The sequence below is a fragment of the Delphinapterus leucas genome, chromosome 13 (assembly GCF_059928025.1).
Source record: "Delphinapterus leucas isolate spDelLeu-1000000601 "Yukka" chromosome 13, BTC_Dleu_Yukka2, whole genome shotgun sequence".
In the NCBI taxonomy this organism is placed as follows: Eukaryota; Metazoa; Chordata; class Mammalia; order Artiodactyla; family Monodontidae; genus Delphinapterus; species Delphinapterus leucas.
Window position 1 is genome coordinate 3,329,221 of NC_143141.1, and position 20,498 is coordinate 3,349,718.

Below are 20,498 nucleotides of genomic sequence, written 5' to 3' on the forward strand. Positions count from 1 at the left end.
AAGAAAATTTTTAAATTTTCATATTAAAAAAAGTTGAATTTGTCTCCAGCAGATCTGTACCCAGCTCTTCTTCAAAAAGGCATATTAGAATGCAAATAAATTGACATTAGTATAGGCATAAACTCTAACCTGATCTAATTTTAATATTATTTAATTAAAAAGAAACAGTTTGTAAACTCCATTCATTATTAGTTATAAAGTACTCCTGACTTATTTCATGACTACCATGACATAGGAGGGCATCTCCATAACACCTGAGTGGCTGCTGATATATAACATGGCACTGTAGGAAAGAAAGAACTATCTGTTTTACTCTTGAACAAACTTACCTCTTTGTTTAGGAAAAATCTCTTCAGGATGCTGTAAAATAAATTAAAAATGCATTAGGTAATTGCTGTAAGATATAAACCTAAGTGAAATTTGTAAAAATATTAATGAAGGTAACTACCTTCATTATTGGCCGGGCTCGCTTCTCAAACAAACCACTGGGAAAAAGGTAAGCAATCGCTCTCTGAAAATACACACAAAGGTTAATTAACAATTGTTATAAAAACAAGTTCACGTTATGACTAATAGTAACTGAGTGCTTACCATGTGCCAGATATCGAACCAAGAGTTTCACATACATTATCTCACCTTGTAATCTTCTAAATGGGATAATAAAATTACCACATATACATTCCCCAAAAGAAAAAAATTTGTAACTGTTAAACTAGTTATTAATTCCAAACATGTTCTCTTCAATGTCTGTTCTGCAGTGGGGACGCTCTTGACATTCTGAATGTGATGCTCCCCTGTAGGCAACTTCCCCTATTCGGCGGGTCATTTAATATCCCTGGCCCTTTCCCCAGAGTCCGTGCCAGGAACAACCCCAGTGCTTGTGACAAATCTCACCCCCACACGTGTCCAAAGGCGCTTCACCTCCTGCGAGCAGGACTGCCCCCAACTTGCGCAGGCCCCTACAGCCTCCTCCTACACCCACCCACCCACCACCCCACCCACAATTAAAAGGAAAAATAAGCACAGAGGCCACACGTTTTCGTGTCTGTGGGCGCTGGCAGGCGGAAAGTCAGTGGCCCCTCTCTGAGCTCTAAATGACCCGGCAGCTCCTGCAGACCCAGTGCTGCTCTTTTAGGGCCTGTCCTCTCCACGCAGCAAATGTGCTGGACCAGGTTCTGCTCCTGGAAGCAGGGGCCTATAATTTGGGGGTATATTCAATTATATTAGGGAGCCCAGCTGTGTCTCTGGGTCAAGCGTCATTCCTTCAGCCTTCTGGCAATAAAACTGACACTAAAAACAAAAACAGCAACAACAAAAAACTTGGCTCACACATCAGAATGCTAACTTTGTGAACTTTCTTTTCTTTTTGAAAAACCAGGGACTCCTCTCCCTTCCTTCTCTGAAGAAGAAAAGGTGGACTTTTTATTTAATAAGTGATGTTGAGACAACTGATTGCCATTTGAAAAAAGGTAAAACTTGATCCAAACCTCACACCATACACCAGAGTAACTCCAAATGAGTCAGAGAGCCAAACCTGGAAAATGAAACCAAACGAGTACCAGAAGGCAACATGTATGAACTCCTTTATAACCTAGACATGGGAAAGTCCTTCTTAACTACCATCCAAAATTCAGAAGGAAAGAAAAAAAAATTGACCAACTAAAGAAAAGAAAAATATGGCTCAAATATATTCAGAATAAAAAAGGAGTAATTAAAAAAAAAGGAGCAATTAAAACTATTGAGATAACACTTTTCATCTAACAGGACTAACAAAAATTCGAAAGCTTCACAGCATACTGCTGGCAAGGTTACAGAAACACCCTGATGCCTTGCTGGTGGGAGTGTACAACCTCCAGGGTTGGCAGTCTGCTAATATCTAACAAGACTACATATACGTTTCCCACAGCAATTCCACTTCTACAAATTTACCCTGAAGATACACCCCCACGAATATAAAACAACACAGCATAGGCTGTTAACTGATTTATAAGAACACAATACTAGAAACAACCAAATTATCATACACAAGAGGTTAGTTGAATAAATGAAGGTACATCTATGCCATCAATTACTCTACAGCTGAACAGAAGACTGAGAAAAGCAAGATGCAAAAGAAATATACTTAGAATGAGGTCACTGGTGTAAGAAAGAGAAACAGAAGTAAGAAAATACATACTGGAGTAGGAAAAAAATATACAGAGGTTTCTTTTTGCAAACATAAACACAGTCTTTTTTAAAGCAGTTTTCTGATATGTTATTCAGAAGTATCTATATTAGAATGATAAAAATTGCAGAATTTAAATATTTCGCTAAGTGAAGTTAAGTCAACCAGAAAACCACTGGAGGAAGGTGGTGAAGGAAATACCTGACTCTGCGAGCGTTAACCTCCCTGTCAACTGTTAGGTTCTAGGATTCCTGTATGTGTGTGGCACTTACCAGGCACCAGAGAACATGTACCAGCAGGAAATGGCCTATACCCTCTCGAGCATCTTAAAATTGGAGGAAAATTGGCATTCACATCTGAATTGTGGTTTGGCCCACTTGGACCAAGTTTATCAACCATGACAGATTAACAGAAATGTCACAATTAACTGAAATAAGTACTTTTTCACTTCTGAACAATCTACATGAAAAACTATTATTTACACTAAGAAACACCAGGCACAGTGGTTAAGAATCCGCCTGCCAATGCAGGGGACACGGGTTCGATCTCTGGTCCAGGAAGATCCCACATGCCGCAGAGCAACTGAGCCCGAGAGCCACAACTACTGAGCCCGTGTGCCACAACTACTGAAGCCTTCATGCCTAGAGCCCGTGCTCGGCAACGAGAAGCCGCCGCAATGAGAAGCCCGCGCACCACAACGAAGAGTAGCCCCCGCTCACCGCAACCAGAGAAAGCCCGCGCACAGCAACGAAGACCCAATGCAGCCAAAAATAAATAATTAATTTTAAAAAATAATAAACTAAGAAACACCCAACCTTTCACAAAAACAAAACCCAAAAATACATGTATCAGTTGGGACTCAATTAATGATTGTTCAAGAAGCTTTAAAACAGTATTACTAGCCTAACATTTTTATTTGTTTCAGGCTTAGCCTTTGTTTCAAGAAACCTGTTCTCAGTTGAGGAACCAGACTTTGGATGTGGCCTGTAGGTAAACACACTGGTATTCAAACATCATCAATATCCATGAACATACACCTGAAATAGACACTAAACCTTGCCTTACTCTGATTTAAGGTTGTTGCTGCCTTAATCTTTCAGTTTTACATTCACTCAGAAGAAAATCTGAGCCACAGGAATAGAAAACACTTACGGGCATTTTCCTACAGTAAGCTCTAGCTTAATATTTCCTATGTTAAGTTCTGGAATTTGTATGGAATTGAACTTGACAAAGTTCTCAAGTGTTTTAAAGTAATGTCACATTTGAAAAAATTGTTAGACATATGTATGGCTTAGGTTCAATGGTTGGTTGTCACAAAAACAAAAAAACATAACACAAAAAACCTTGCTTCTGCCAGGGAGGAAAGAAAAAGTGGAGTATACATTTAGTGACAAGTAGAGAACCCTTTAGAAATTTATTAGACTATGGCATGGTTTACCTGAATCCAAAACAAAAAAAGTACTGATTAAAAAAAAAGAATGTAAACTAAAGAAAAAAATTAATCCAAGTAAGTCACCGAATAAAGTAATTCTCATTTGTAAACATGTTGTTTACATCTTTGGATTTTCACTAGAATACTGGTAATTCAAGTGTTCCCTAAAATGAAGGCAAAGTATTTAACTATATTCTTAGGCTTATGTCAAAGTATAAAAGGATTGCAAACTCAATCCAGGAGAAGGAAGCACTGGGTCAGGAATGCAATCTCTTTTAATTAGGTATCCCAGCTGGGCAGTGGGTTTGCAGCTGTTAACTTGATCAATAACTTACCTAAATGTCATCTCTACTGATTCGCTTATAAATTACCAGCAAGTGAGACTAATGTACAGGTGCTAATTTATTTAAACTGTTCTCTACAGTTCTACACAGCTTTATAAACTGCATCTGGCACCTAATGTTAGCTGTCAGTTGTACTTAGACATGCCTGTCCTAACGACTCTGTTCATTAGAAGTGAGCACAAATTATGAAATATTGTGAAAAATGATACATCAAATGGAATGGGCACAGCAAATCAATTAGAGAAACTTCACACAGCATATTCACACTCTGGAGAACAAAACATTCAGGTTTTGGAAGGAGGTCTATAATACCAATTAAAAAGTGATTGGTAGGGCTTCCCTGGTGGCGCAGTGGTTGAGAGTCCGCCTGCCGATGCAGCGGACGCGGGTTCGTGCCCCGGTCCGGGAGGATCCCACATGCCGCAGAGCGGCTGGGCCCGTGAGCCATGGCCGCTGAGCCTGCGCGTCCGGAGCCTGTGCTCTGCAACGGGAGAGGCCACAACGGTGAGAGGCCCGCGTACCCCCCACCAAAAAAAAAAAAAGTAATTGGTAGACTTCAGCAGTATTATATATCAATTTGCTGGCTTTTTTCCTGAAATTCTAGAGTAATGCAGAACTTAACTTTTAATTCCCAAATAAAGACATTAGTAAATGCAAGTGCTATTCTGTATCCATAATATTTAATATAACCGAAATGTCTCCAACTTAAAATTTATAAGCTTAATTCAAAAAGGAAAATGCAAATATCAGTGGTCCTCAACCTTTCTGTGTTTACAGCATGATTCTGAGAAAAAGAATTTTGATGGTACACGTGAGAGGATGAAAAGGGTGAGCAACACGACACAGATCGTCTACTCCAGCACAGCGGTGTGTGACAATGCCTATGGAATTCCAAGGCCCTGACCACTGGCCAGCCTTGAGCCTTCGGTCAAGACTTGAGGAAAACATTTCTGCCCACCTCTGTTACACACTATGGGTCTATTTCTTACAGTTCCCATATACACAGACTCTTCTTTTGACCAAACTATAACTGCTTTACACTGAATTCCAAACTCCGTTCAGCTCAATGTTCATCGGACAGACTCCTCCATGGAGTAACATACACTGTCTCAGACAAGAGTCCTTTTCACACTGATCAACATCTGGAAATCACCTGGGAAAGATTTATGGCACAGGAGTTGAGAAACACGGCATTAAGATCTATTTTCAAAATATTCAGCATGCATCTGAGTACTTTCGGCAAGACACCAAACACACATACACTGCACTGCTTGTCAGAGGGACCTGTGTGTCCTCCTATCAGATCTTCCGGGGGTTACCAGCAGCAACAGTGATTCACAGAGAAAGAGCAGCAGGCGGTTCCTTTCTTTTCAATGTAACTTAAGAAATTAGGCAAAAACTAAACTATTTTGAAATGGAGAAAATCTATACCTAATTTCTTTTTAGTTAATTTGCTATTTCACCAACTAAAAAGGATATTTTTCATATAAATTTAATGCCATCAATGAGCATTAAACATTTTGCAAAACAAAATTTCTAGCAGATACACAACGCTGTAGCTTTAGTAATAAAAAAACCTTCTGAATAATGTACCTTTAAATATCCACAGTGACAAGCAGGATGATTTTTATCCGTAAAGTTTACCTGTCACATTTCCTTTTCTTTCACTAATCCACAACAGTACTCTTGTTTAAAGGCGTATTAAATTAAGGGTGCACTAGCATAAAAGATTACCCAGGTGTAATTTTCACACATAAGCTGTATACACTTCACTCAGTGAGGCCAGAGGCCATATTTCTATTCAAGCTCAACCTTCTGGAATAAAGTTGTAAACCAAGACATCAGTGAAAAAGGCCTATGAAGAGCTGAAGTAGCTACTGTAAACTCATGATTTCCTCATGCAGAGTCCAGTGGCTCCTAGTTGTAATCCACACGCCTAACAACCTTAGCTATGCCAGAAGGCCAGCAGGCAAAGGGAGCGGCAAGAGGCAAAGACAGACACCTTGATAGGAAAGGAGACAGGGCAGAGCCAGGCCACTCGCTACAGCGACAAGCACACGCTACGGGGCTCCGCAGTTTAACAACCACTCTCAACAGGAACATCCTGAGGCTCTCAAAGGTTAAACTATACTCTCTATATTCTACGAAGCAAGGCTGGGGAGACTGCACTTTATTTTAGAACATGCTACCAAAAAATTTAATCTTTGAAAGTGTGGAAAAAACAGACTTTGGATACAGAAACACCGTGTACAGCTTTGATTTCCTCAACAATAAATACCTACTCTGTAGGTTTTTATGAAGATTAAATGTGCAAATGTACATCAGGCTCCCAGACAGCATCTTGCACATACATACGAGGTTTTCAGTAAGTGGTGGTATTTTTCTTTTCAAATAACGATTAAAAATAAGTTTCTCTCATCTAGGAAATTCCCTTTTGTAGACTATCTAATTTCCTGATCATATTATTAAGAGACAAATTACAATACCTAGTTTTAATTTATATATTAAAAGTCAACATATTATAAAAAGCATTCATGATATCTAAATACGTAATAGCAACCATAATGTTCTTCTGAAGATTATCTGGAAGCTTAAAATATTTTCCTGATTTTGGATATCAAATTATTTATTTTTGTCTTTAGAAATAACCAAGCATTCTGTCAGTATGGAAATGTTAAATAGGACTTAGCTATACTGTCTCTCTTTCAGGTTATATACACAGCCAAACCTGTTACAAAAATAATAGTTTCAAATAAATAAATGAAAACAGGAACTACAAAATGATAAATTCCCATATATTTTCAGTGCTTTGGAAACAGTGGCTGGCATCGTCCTCTTTTGCTTTTACATCTACTCAGATGTCAAAGAAGGTCCTCTTAATTTAATAAAATGCCAGAAGAGGTAATTGACATAAAACATGAGACTGAGTGAAGCACATCAATCATTTGTAGGAAAGTCGAGCACAGCAGAACCAAGTGGCCCACGTCAAGGAAAAGGGATCACACTTCCACGGGGCTTTCAGACATGAGCGAGGTGAGACAACACACCACCCTACAGTACAATACAAACTCTGGCTGAAGTGGCTCCTGATAAATCAATGTTTCCAAGAGGACTGCAGATTCTCCTCCCCAACATTCTGTCTCATGGAAGACTTGTATGACCAAGGCAATCAGAAAACTAGTGACTGATTCAAGTCATGGTAGATTTTATTTATTACAATAAAATCTGCCATAAGAACAATAACATAACACATTAATCTCACGCTCCTTAGTTATATTCTGAGGTAGGCGAGCAGGTATTATTATTTTAGAGATGAGGAAACCTAGTGACCGTGCTGTGAGTGGTCCGACATTACAATGCGAGTTAGTGATGCTGCAAGGACTCTCCTAATGCCAGGTTCTGCATCTTTCTACGTCACTTCAACTACAACAAATTTATCTTTTAAAAGAATGTTAATTTAACCACAAAGTTCTACATGTTCTGCATCTATATTCACCACAAGAAATCCAGCTTCATTTTAAAACATTTTACATATTTTAAAGAAGTGATTGGACTTTTTTCATAACAATTCATGATTTCATTACTTTATTGTCTAAATCTAAGGAAGATTTTTATTATGTTCTATTAGCACAATGACACAAAATAACATCAACTTACTTTCACTACACACACACACACACACACACACACACACACACACAGAGTTTTACAGAAAAGCTGCCACCCCTCACATTTACTGTGTGATGTTAAACACACCTTCTCTGGAAACAACTCAATATTTTAAGAAGCAGAACTAAAAATATTGTTTCTACCTGACTGAATGACAGAATCTTTTAGATTTCTCTAAATAATACAAAAAGGATCCTTTAGATGAAGACACCAATGTCTGTCTGTTTTAAACCCCTTAAAGAAAAAAATTTTTAAGTATTTTAATATATGAAAAAAACTGTTTTAGATCTTCAATATTTTTGCCGAAATGCATTTCACAGATGATTGCAGCAATCATTATTTTAGCAATTGGTTAGTAGCAAGGAAAAACCAGTTTCTAAAATTCATATAATAACGAATGGTTTAATCTGAATACAGTGGCACTTAATTTACCTACGTGAAAATTATACAGCAAGCCTAGACTTTTAACTAGGTAATTGAATTAAATTATAGGTCATGTCTACTCTGTAAAGATTAGAACTGTTTTCATGAGGAGTTAACATCTCAAACTAGCACTCTGATTAAACAGCCAAACAATGATCTCACACCACTCTAAACAACATAATTCATGTGTAATACTTATGTCGTGAAAGTGCTCATCCCTTCAGAGAGATCTACAAAACTACTGAATGATTCTGTTCTCTCTCTGAGCTAAATATATTCCACGTACACCTAAAAAGGTAGTGAAGAGATGCTCAAAAATGCCTTAGTGGTAAAGTCAGTTAGGTAGTGGGATCCTCTTCCTGAGAACAGTTACTCAGGGACACACCGATCACAAGGAGAGAGGGGAGGACCATTTTTAAAAGCAGACAGTAATTATCAAAAATCAAAAACAGAAATACACACACAAATCCCAGGCCCAGAGGCCTTCACTGATGAATTCAACCAAACATTTAAAGAAGAGTTAATACCAATTCTTCACGAACAATTCCAAAAATAAAAGAGAATTTCCCAACTCATTCTGTGAGACCAGTATTACCCTGATATCAAAATCACAGACATTACAAGAAAAGAAAAATACAGATAAGTATTAATTAGATGCAAAAATCCTCAGCAAAACACTAGCAAACCAATTCCAGAAACACATAAAAAAGATGACCCACCCTGACAAAGTGGGATTTGTTCCAGGAACACAAGGTTGGTTTAACATCTAAGTCAATTGATGCAAAAAATAATAAATAAATAACCCATATCCTTTAAAATATAGTTAGAATCTCTGATTCTTGTGAGTCTTAACTGACATCTAACACTTTGTTTAAAAGGGTTGGCTGGGGCTTCCCTGGTGGCGCAGTGGTTGGGAGTCCGCCTGCCGATGCAGGGGACATGGGTTTGTGCCCCGGTCCGGGAAGATCTAGACCCATGAGCCATGGCCGCTAAGCATGTGCGTCCAGGGCCTGTGCTCTGCAACGGGAGAGGCCACAATGGTGAGAGGCCCACGTACCGCAAAAAAAAAAAAAAAAGGGGTTGGCTGTTAAGAAGTAATGTTTCACTGAATAATGTTAAAAAACAAAAAAACAAAAATCTTCATTTGCTTCCATGATTCCCAGAACAAATTACAGGTAAAACAAGTTTGTCCTTTATGATTGACTTTGTGATTTGTTATGTCATAAACTTTTTTGGGGTTTGTATTTGTCTCCTTAGTCCTAAGAACAACATGGAGATAGTCATCCCTATTTTAATTTAGTAAATAAATAAAGAAAAAAAAGATAAAGAAAACGAAAAAAAAATCAAGTAATGTGATATACCACACCAATAAAAGATATCATCTCAGTAAAAGCAAAAAAAAAAAAAAGTTGACAATATCCAGACCCCTTTATGATAATAATGCTCAGCAAACTAGGTATGGAAAGGAATCTCCAGTACCTGATAAAGAGCATCTATAAAAACCCATAGCTAACATCATTCCCAATGGTGAAAGATGAAGGCTTTTCCCTAAGATCAGGAACAAGGTGAGAATGTCCACTCACTATTTCTATTCAGCTTTGCTGGAGGTCCTAGCCAGGGCAATTAGGCAAGAAAAAGAAATAAAAGGCATTCAGATTGGAAAGAAAGAACTAAAACTATTTCTATTTGTCAGTGGCAACATTTTATATGTAGAAAATCCTAAGAAATCCACCAAAAAACTACAAAACAATTCTATTTACAATAGAACAACTTCAAAAAGCCATTAATGTTCAGAAATAAACTTAAAAGAAATGCTAAACAAACTCTGAAAACTGGAAAACATCAAAATAAGAAATTAAAGAAGATCTAAATAAACAGAAAGACATCCCATCATCACAGATCAGAAGACTTAAGATGGCAATACTCCCAAAATTTATCTAGAGATTCAACATAATCCCTATCAAAATCCTAGCTGGCTTGCTGAAGAAACTGACTAGCTCATTCTAAAATTCATATGGAAGTTCAAAGGGCAGAGAACGGACAAAATGACCTTGAAAAAGAAGAACAAAGTAAGAGTACTAGCACTAGGTGGAACAGGAACAGAATTTTAGCCCTACTCTCAAATCACTCAGAACATGCCCTCACTTTGAAAATTCAAATATATAGTTAGGTTGATAAAAACTCTGGGCTTGGGTTTACTTATGGGATTTTTCCTATAAACTTACCATTTGTTTTATCATTTTGTAAGAAAGCTGAGTTTAAGACTACATAACAGGATAAATGTTTCTAAGTCGTGTATAAACATTCATTGTGGCTCCTGTGACCTGGAATCAAGGAAAAGTATCCATTTCTGGTTAAAATCTAAACCTCACTATACTTTATAATGCTTCAAATACAGAGTAGCATCTCTCTGAAACCACAGTTCCAACTTGCAAAATAGTAGAGTGGCATTTTTCCTTATTCTGACAGTCTGACAGCTTTCGGTATTTAAAACTCTACAACAATTACTTTTCCAACAGAGTAACTGTACTTACATCAATATCCTCTTGGGTAAAAGTTTCTGGATCTTCTCCCATCATGTTGGCCAAGTGTCTCTTTCCTATGTTGAATTCTTCAATCTGCTTTTTAATAAAATCCACTGTGTAAGTTTCACGTCTTAAGGCCGCAACATTTTTCCTTGTTGTTACAACTGTGGTGTGTCTTAACCTTAATATCTAGGAGAAAATACAAATGGAAAGAAAAGATTTTAAATTAAACAATGATCTTACAGGCCACCGTCTCTAAATAAAACAAGACATTCAAATAACTCTCTTTTTATTACGGTACTCAATTGGCAGGAGTCTGGAGACAAGGTAAAGGCTTGTTAAGACAACTGTTCCCTGCTAGAAAGCTTGCTTTTAAAAGCTTCTGCTTACAAAGTTGAAACTACTAGCATTTCAACACATTACAAATAATAATATAAAAAAATAACTGTGAGTGATATGCTACCTCCGTGTCTGCTACAAACATCCACATTTGATACCGACTGATCAATGTCGGCTGCTGTGATATTTGACACACAACGAATGAAGAGTAAAACGCCACTCCCTTAAAAAGAATGAAAAAAAAAAAAAGAATTCATGGGTAACCTTTGTATCACACCATGACTGTCAAACTGCTTATAATAAAGCCAAAACTACTTTCATTTGTGACAATTTAAAAAAAAAAATTCAAGTATCTTCACATAGCCATACACTTTCCTATCCTGTCCCACCGCTCTCTCACCAATTATTATACCAATTATAATTGCTATAACCAATTATTTGTTGTTGCCAGAATCCACTGACTCTGTACATCCCTGTCCCTTGTGGACCTATTACATGTTCCTAGAACAGAATACCTCTCTTTTCTCACATAACTCCTGACTCTCCCAACACCTCCTCTGAGAAGCTGCCCACCACTCTACCCATCACAACTCATTTGTATTAGGCACTGCACTTCTGTGCTTTTCTGTATTTACCTTTGTAAATCTCACAGTACACTGTGTGTAGATCCTTGATATTCACGGGTTTAAAACCAGAAAAATTTGGCCATTCCCAAGTAATATTCCCTCCTCCACCCCAAATTTGGGACACTCAGATATCTGCACTTGTACTGAGCCATTAACATGAAACGTGTATGCCACAATTCTGGTATGCAGGAGAAAACCTGGAGAGCTTCCCAACTGCGTAGCCAGGAGCCACAGCTTAACAGAACTTGTTTCTTTTTCCTTTTGCATCAGTGGCAAACATTTTTGACTGTGACCCACAGTAATAGCTACTGCTTATATCACCCCCTAGGACAGACACACACACACATATATACATAAGCAAAAGGCAAAAATACCCTGTATAAGATGGACTTTGATTATTATAATTATTCTATTCTCTCTACTCCCTTCTTTAATCTCTTATGAGATTTCATAACTAATGGGTTATGACCCAAACTAAACAAAAAACAGGTGTAGTGTTTCAGCAACTCATAAAGTGATTAAAAACTTTGTTGTTTTATGAAACATGGCCCCTAAAAGAAATATAATGATTAATACTGGAGACGGAAGTGAAGAAATGCTAATATTTAAGACAGATAAGCTCTGGGCCAGGAAAAAAGCTTTATAAATGTCTTTAGCCATACAGAAGGAACCATTAAGGGTCTGATGGGGTCAGTTAAGTCTTTCAGTTGTATCTAAGCTGTACTGCATGTGCTAACACGTGTGCTGTGGAGGTATTCAGGAATTTGGGGATTCAGCATCTCAGGACCATCCCTTGAGAGTGCTAAGGGTGGACACCATCTAGTAATTGTTTGACTTCAATGATTTGTTTACTTCGCAGTGCCTGGCTCAAGTGAACTGCTCAGTAAACGTCTGCCATATGGGTGGAAAAAAAGAAAAGCTTTATTTATTTCAGGAGTGGTCAGGGAGGTGAAATTAAAGTAACAAAGGAAAATCATTTTTCACCCACCTTACTGAAAAAAATAATAATACCTAATGCAGGTGGAAAGAAGGGCATGCTTTTACATCAACGATGGACTGTGAATTGCTACAGCCTTTCTGGAGAACTATGTGGAAACATCTATTAAATGTCTACTGACATTTGCAGCAATCACCTCACAACTGGAACTCTCTCCTACAGAAATAAAAGCATCAGATACAAGGTATTCGATGTAGTAAGAATTACACCAGGATGTTTACACTTTATTAGTGGGAAGAAAAAGGAAACAAAGCAAATGCCCATCAACTGTTAAATTAACTTTGATACATTCATACCAAAGAATATTATACAGCAGTTACACACGTAATAGGTGACTTGGAGAGATTTCTGCTATACGTGTAAGTTAAAGAAGCAAAAAGTAGAACAGGATCCATCTTTTGAAAGTATGCGTATGAACGCATGTCTATGATTAAAAGAACATCGAGAAAGACACAGAAGGATACATACGTTCCAAGGTTTGGGAGTTCCAGGGACGGAGCGGAAGTTAACAACTGCCACCTCCCCCACGTTGTGTCAACAATAGGAACTTTCTGTATGCTACAGTCCCTTTTATAGGAAATTATGCATATACAGAAAGGATACACTCAAAAGAGATGCAAGAGAAAAATAAAAACTTCCAACCTATTTTCCAGCTAAAAAATAATAAAAACAAATGTTTGATGGATAAATGGATGGACGGACTGGTTGATCTGAGCTAAAACATAAAAGAAAGAATATTTTTAAAAAAGGTGGCACTCCTTTTTCAACAGTTTTTGATCACAGTACTTGACTTCTTTACAGTGTTTGGTACTGTCAGTCACTCTCCCTCCTTGGAACACTCTCCTGTTTTCTATGCCTCCACACGGCCTGGGTTTTCCCCTACTTCTTTGGCAGGTCATCCTCAATCTCTTGGGTGGCTCTTCTTCCTCTGCTGTTTGTCCTTCAGGGTCCGATCCCTCTGCTTATTCCTCATTCACTACAACCTCCCCTAGATGATCTAATTCATTTCCAAGACCTCAATTACCATCTACAAGGTAACAGAGGACTTGTAAATCAGCTTTCTTCTTTAACTTGCTTATCTATGGGTTTACTGGAAATCTACACTTGGACATCCCAAATATAACTATTTAATAAACACAATTATATCCAAAACTAAGCTCGTTTCCTTCCCTCTCAAATCTCGTTCCTCCTACTCAGATCCCATGTCAGTAAATCGCATCATCATCCAATCAGCTGTGAAGCTAGAATCCTGGCTTCCCACTGCCCTCAGGATTAAATTTAATTTAGAAGTTGTGATCTCCATCTCTCAGAGACAAAGTACCGGGAAAATTAAGAAAACGAAAACTGCACAGATGCAAGACACTTTAAAACTGTCACTCTCTCTCCTCTCCACTGTGCGACTTTCTGCATTAAGTCTTCGGGTCTCTGCAGGGGTCCAGTTCTCATCCACCTCCGCCCTCTGGACCGCGGGGCTCGCGGGCAGGGCGGGACCCATCACCCACCCGGGCGGCGGGTCAAGGCAGGGGTCGCTCTAGTTCCGTCTCAGATAACTTACCCCTCACTGCACCCTGAGAAAACCAGCAACAACGTGCAGGGTGGGCACCAGAAGGCAATCCCACTCCTCTCTCTACCTCAGACCGCCGCTGAGCACCTAAGACCCCACGGCCCCGTCTGAGGGCGTGGAGACGCCAGAGGACCGCGACGGAGCCGGCTCCACATCCGCGTGCTCCAGGGGCCAGCACTCCCACCTCTCTCAGGCCTTACCTGGCATCCGGGACTTCTCTGCAGCTTAGCAGCCGCGGCTTTCCAGAGGCCCTGTCCCCGAGCAGAGCTAACCCTACCCCCAAGAAAGAGCCGGTACGAAGCAGCTGCGCCGCAGGACACACGTAGAGCCGCCATGTTGGCTGCGGGAGGCGCTGGCAGTAGGACGAAAAGGCGGGGCTTGCGGACTGCGCAGGGGCTGATGGGCTCCGTGTTCTCGAGGCTGCCGGGAAGAGGCACTGGAGCGGGGGGCGTGTCCCGCGGCCAGAGGCGGCTCGTCGCTGATTGGGTGCGGGAGCCCGAGGGGCGTGTCCGACCCCGGCCCGGGGCAGGTGTTGACCGTGCGAAAGGTAGTGGGTCTGCATCCTGGCATCGCGCATCTTCTGCGCGTCTTGTAGTCGGTCGCTCCCCGAGTCTCCTTGGAACGACTGCCACGTGGCTGTCTCGCCAGCCCTTCCGCCCCACGTCCAGCCTGCCCTAGCGCCGGCTCCCCTGCTTAGCCCTGTCTTCACGCTCCATCATCACCCAGCTCCTCTCTCCGCTCGGTAGGACCGAGCTCCGTGCTTCTGCTCCCAGCAGACCCCTTCCTGGCATGGGTTTTACCTCCTCCTCCCTTCCCACGTGGATCGGGGTCCAGTGTCTCCACCCTCCTCCGGAAACTGGTTGTTTCCTAAGTATGAAGCGCAGGCTAACCCTTAAACCTGCGAGGACAGACACTTGTCTTTGCCTGTCACCCCCTTACTGTTAGTACTAAACCTCCCTGGAAACTCAATCAGAGCTAAATAAATGGGTATGAATATAGATGAGCATGGCTTGCCTTCTGGGGCTTTTTTACTGTTTGCTCCAGACAGTAACTCCAAGGGCGCTTTCTACGAAATACATGTTACAGGATGTAGTAAGCCGCTCTTAAAGGGTTTCCAAACAATTAGATTCGAAGGATCAGTAAAATCAATACGCAAATACACACATGCATATGGAAAATCTGAGGTCAAGTTGTCAAGCAAATAAATGTCATCTACTATCATCACTATTTCGTAAAACACAGAACATGTTAATATTAAGAAGGTAGAAGTGACATAATCTTGGAATGAAGTGTGGTCCTTCAAATGGAGTGCATTTATGTGTACACAAAGCTCGCACTCGTTCTTCTTGGTGTTACCTTTTAGGCTAGCGAGACTTTCATCAAAAGTTGGCAGAGGGGCTTCCCTGGTGGCGCAATGGTTGAGAGTCCGCCTGCCGATGCAGGGGTCACGAGTTCGTGCCCCGGTCTGGGAAGATCCCACATGCCGTGGAGCGGCTGGGCCCGTGAGCCATGGCCACTGAGCCTGCGCGTCCGGAGCCTGTGCTCCGCAACGGGAGAGGCCACAGCAGTGAGAGGCCCGCGTACCGCAAAACAAACAAACAAACAAAGTTGGCAGAGACCCATGAGCTAGTATTCGGGAACCAAGACTTTATAACTTATTAAGATAGATGTCTTTAAACAGCAGTTCCTACACAGTGTAAAAAAAAGTTTTTGAACTTAATCGTGGAAATTTCACCAAGACAATCAAATAAGTATGTAGAAGCAGAATTTATATCATTTTTTTAAATGACATGTTGGAGCATATGAAAAATACATTAAGTACTGAAATTAAGATTAAGAATTGTGGAAGTTTTTTTCTCTAAGATTCATGTTATGATCTTTTACTAGATTACAGTAAAGCAAATGTAATACATCTCCCACCTCTAGGGGCAACCCTTGGACTGCTGCTTTGAATTTCCTGTGTAGCCTTTGAGTTTGGGAAGAAATATGTAACTGTAGGTTGACACTGGCTGCATAATTTGGCGACAGAAGGAAAGATTGGAATCAGGAATGTACTGATAAACATTTAAACTATGAAAAAAATGTCATTTTACCAAACAACTACAGCTTAGATTCATTTAATTTTTCTCTCGTTTACTGAGCACCTGTTACGTCAGAGGCAACAGGCATCCTCGGTCCCATATCAGGATCATAAAATACCAACAGTCCAACATGGTGGAGTCATGTAAATGTGAGGATTCGGTTCTAGAGCAGCTTCTAAGGTAAATATCAGGAAAGTCGAAATGTTGGACAAACAACACCAAGTGTTGCCGAGTTGTGAGAATGCAGGAAGTGTTAGATGCTGGTGGTGAGGGTGTAAACTGATACAGTTTTCCTGGAAACAATGAATCAATGATCTAAAGTTAAGATGAGCACATCCTACAATCTATTGATTACATTCCTAGGGGTATATACCCTGCAGAAATTCTTGCACAGTATATCAGGATACATGTATAAAAATGTTCATAGAATCAAATTCTTTTGTAACAACACAAAAAAACCTACACACATTTTTAAAGGATTCCTAGAAAGCGTCCCTGGAACTGCAGAGCTTTGTCGATCAATATGGAAAACTTCAGTCTAGAAAAAACACGAAGGCTTGATAGGTCCACAGACAATGGAGATCTTCAGAGAACTTCGAATCAAAGATGACCAAAGAACGAAATAATGCCATTTGCAGCATGGATGGAATTAGAGATGATCCTACTCAGTGAAGTAAGTCAGAAGGAGAAGGACAAATACCACATGATATCACTTATACGTGGAATCTAAACTATAACGCAGATGAACTTATCTACCAAACAGAAACGGACTCACAGACATAGAGAACAGACTTGTGGTTGCCAAATGTGGGTGGGGGCAGGATGGAGTGGGAGTTTGGGGTTAACAGATGCGAACGATTATATACAGAATGGATAACAACAAGGTCCTACTGTACAGCACAGGAAAAAAAAAAAAAAGGATGACCAAAAACCGTATGCTTCAGGGAGAGTGCATAAAATGTGGATCAAGAAATCAGAGTTCCCCTCTGAGCCCTGCCATGGACCCACTCTTGACCCTTGGTGGTCATTTCGCTTATGGAAAACCTGCATTTCTAATCAGCGTAACAAGGGTGTGTTAGACCAGTGATCCTCAGCAGTGCAGCCCCCAGAGCAGGAACTTCAGCACTACTTACTAAAAAAAGTAAATTTAGACACAGAAACAGACATGTACAGAGGAAAAACAACATAAAGATACAAGGAGAGGATGGCTGTCTACAAGCCATGGAACCCCCGAGGCCACCAGAGACAAGGAAGGAGGATCTGGAACAGATTCTCCCTCACAGGGAAGAAACTAACCCTGCTGCCCTTGATCTCGGACCTCCTGCCTGCAGGTTGTGAGACTATACAGTCTCCCGCCCGCAGAGCTGCACCGGCTTGTTCCAGAACAGGTGATCTGCCTTTCCTCTGAGCGAAGGACGGGATGTGAAGAAAGCCAGCATCGCTTGCCCTTTAAACCATTACCATGGAAGATTTATTACTTTGACTTTAGTTTACTATGCTTCAGTTAAAAAAATTACGTGAATAAATTATTTTGATTTCTAAAGGTCTTTAAAAAATCCAGCAGCTTCCTTTTTATTTATTTATTTTTTTTGCGTTACACGGGCCTCTCACTGTTGGGGCCTCTCCCGTTGCAGAGCACAGGCTCCGGACGCGCAGGCTCAGCGGCCATAGCTCACGGGCCCAGCCACTCCGCGGCATGTGGGATCTTCCTGGACCGGGGCACGAACCCGTGTCCCCTGCATCCTCAGGCGGACTCCCAACCACTGCGCCACCAGGGGAGCCCTCCAGAACTTTTTCATCTTCTCCAGCTGAAACTCTGAACCTATGAGACAATTCCTATCTTCCCTCCCCCCCGGCCCCTGGTAACCGCAATTCTACTTTCTGTCTCCGTGAATTAGGCTATTATATTTACCTCATCTAAGTGGAATCATACATTTTCCCTTTTATGACTGGCTTATTTTACTTAGCATGCTTTCAAGGTTCATCCATGTTGTAGCATGCATCAGAATTTCCTTCCTTTTTAAAGCACATTTTGTTTATCCATCTGTCAAGGGAAACTTGAGTTGCTTTCGCCTTCGGGCTTGTGAATAATGGTGCTATGAACATGAGCGTACAGTATCTGTTCAGGTCGCTGCCTTTAATCCTTTGGGGTGGATACCTAGAAGTGGCATTGCAGGATTCTTGTTTTTAATGTGGCCAGATTTTTAACTTAATCTACACAGGTGGTTGCCCACAAAAGTAACCTGATAATTTAAATCTACAACATAAAAAGGCTCTAGTTATATAGACCACTCCCAGCTAAACAAACAGTATACATGGGGTATGAAAATGAGTAATGTAAATTTCACTGGCGTTTAGAAATATTTATATGAGGCAGTTTTAGTACATAATTACTATATATCAAGCTTCTCTAACAGTTTAAGAACTGAATCTGTCTCAGCCCACAAGTAAATCTATTCTCCCAAAGTTCATATATTTTATCATATTGATTGAATTTTAATAAATAAGAAATAGAACAAGTATCTTCTTTGGCTTTTTACCCCACTGTGTTCAGTGTGAACCCCATCCATTTGCATATGCTCTTTACCTACAGAGCTGTCATTTATGTCTGCTATAAGAGAGACGGCACTTAGGGAGCTGTCAGTCAGTGCTGTTATGATACTTCAAGAATCATTCCTCCAGGCTTCATTATCAAAAATAAAACAAATTTACATGGAACATAAATGTGGATTCATCGCACGATTTGCTGTGCATTGAAAATGACTTCAAAAGCACACAAGTTCATGCGGCAATATGTTTGGGCCAGTGTCTCCTTGACCATGTTTGCAATTACTTTGCATAGATTAAGTCATTTTTAAAGTGAATTTAGACAGTAAAGGTAGTTATCCGGATAGGGTGGTAGAGTTATAAGTGGTTTCCCTGCTTGAAATAATAGTGTGTAGAAAATGTTCTGTGACATTATGGGTGCCTCTTTCACCCATGTCCGAGGCATGAATTTGGGCTCAATCCAGGACTCCTTTGATGGGTGCTGAGTGAAGGTATAGCAGACCTAGAAAAACGGAACTAAATGAACAAGATTTTAGCCTGGATATAGTCGAGGGTCTAGGACTTTCAGAATGAAATGAAATTGGAATCAATAAAATCACTAAGGGCATGGTTAAAATAAACAGGCTTAATAATCAAATTCCAGAAAACTAGAACTAAAGTGAACTTCTTGAGGCATAAAAGAGACTACTTTAGGACCGATAGAAGAAGTACCACTTTACACAGCAGGGAGGCAACTTAAAAAGTGCATTGCTCCTCAGAGGTTGATGCAGTCTGAAAATGTAAATAAGTAGCAGACTGTGATCCAGACCTGAAAAATGAGAGTGTTCTTATTCAAAAACGTACTGAAGTGTGATCTTACTCTTTTGCAGAAGTAAAGCTAAGAACAAATCTCTAGAGTCTGTGTCAGAGAAAGTGTATCGATTTAGGCGGACCGTGGGGTATGAGTCTAAGAAATATAAAAAGAATTGTATAAATTATACACACATGTACACATGAACACACACACGCACATGTAAGACATTACAAAGTGTAAAGAGAATTATATAACATGGCATGAGTTGAGCTCTGTTCTAAGTTTTTTCTCATTTAATCATAACACCCCTATGAGGGGGATGCTGTTACTACCCTCTTGTGAGACATAAGGAAGGTGCCGTTTGGACGTGTTCAATGCCTTGATCCGCTCCCACAACCAGGAAGGGAGGGAGCCAGACAACGTGCACTGGAGCACGTGCTTCTCTGTATCACACCCAGTCCTGGGCAGGACTGGTGTCTTTACCAAGGGTGTCTTGAGAACCTCATTCTCACCTTTCTCCATTGTACCTGCTCCCTGGTACCATTCTTTTCCGGGACCCAGTCCACTTGTCCGCCTGCTTTAGTACCAACCCACTTAACTCCGTCTGCTGCTCTTATGGTCCCCTCACCCACCCCACCATCTATGTAAGGACACAAGGCTACATCTGCTAGGTTGCTCTTCGCCGGTCAAAAACTGGCTGCCCTTCAGACATGTTTTCTTTGGCCTGCACAGTGATGTGTGCGTGTGTGTGTATGTGTGTGTGTGAAATTTAAATGCGGGTGCCTTAGGTTGATACACACCTTCCTTCATGTCCCCACCACTCTTGGTGGCCTGCTTCGGGCTGTTCCCGTGTTCGCATTACAACCCTGCCTTCTACAGAGTGCACTGTGAACGCTACACACATGCCCTGATAAATGCTTCCCCATATAAACATGAACCCCCAAACTATTCAGATTTTGTCTACTCAAAGATAGCTAGGAATGTTCAGGCTCTA

At 40.4% G+C, this 20,498-nt stretch overlaps 1 protein-coding gene across 5 annotated transcripts in view; it reads right to left on the reverse strand.

Annotated features, from left to right (window-relative positions):
- MRPS9 (mitochondrial ribosomal protein S9) overlaps positions 1–14,464 on the reverse strand; it is a 44,126-nt gene extending 29,662 nt beyond the window's left edge. For 2 of the 5 annotated variants that reach the window (XM_022599262.3, XM_089922562.1), the window contains exons 1-4: positions 14,284–14,462; positions 10,567–10,746; positions 449–511; positions 330–360 (exon numbers count right to left, since the gene is read on the reverse strand). In XM_022599262.3, coding sequence (XP_022454970.1) covers positions 330–360; positions 449–511; positions 10,567–10,746; positions 14,284–14,418 — 409 coding nt within the window. In that variant the 5' untranslated portion in view covers positions 14,419–14,462. Of the gene's footprint in view, positions 1–329; positions 361–448; positions 512–10,566; positions 10,747–11,020; positions 12,526–14,283 lie in introns of those variants that run through there. The other 3 variants (XM_089922559.1, XM_089922560.1, XM_089922561.1) reach the window with 3 other exon arrangements.
- Between the last annotated feature and the right edge of the window lie 6,034 nt (positions 14,465–20,498).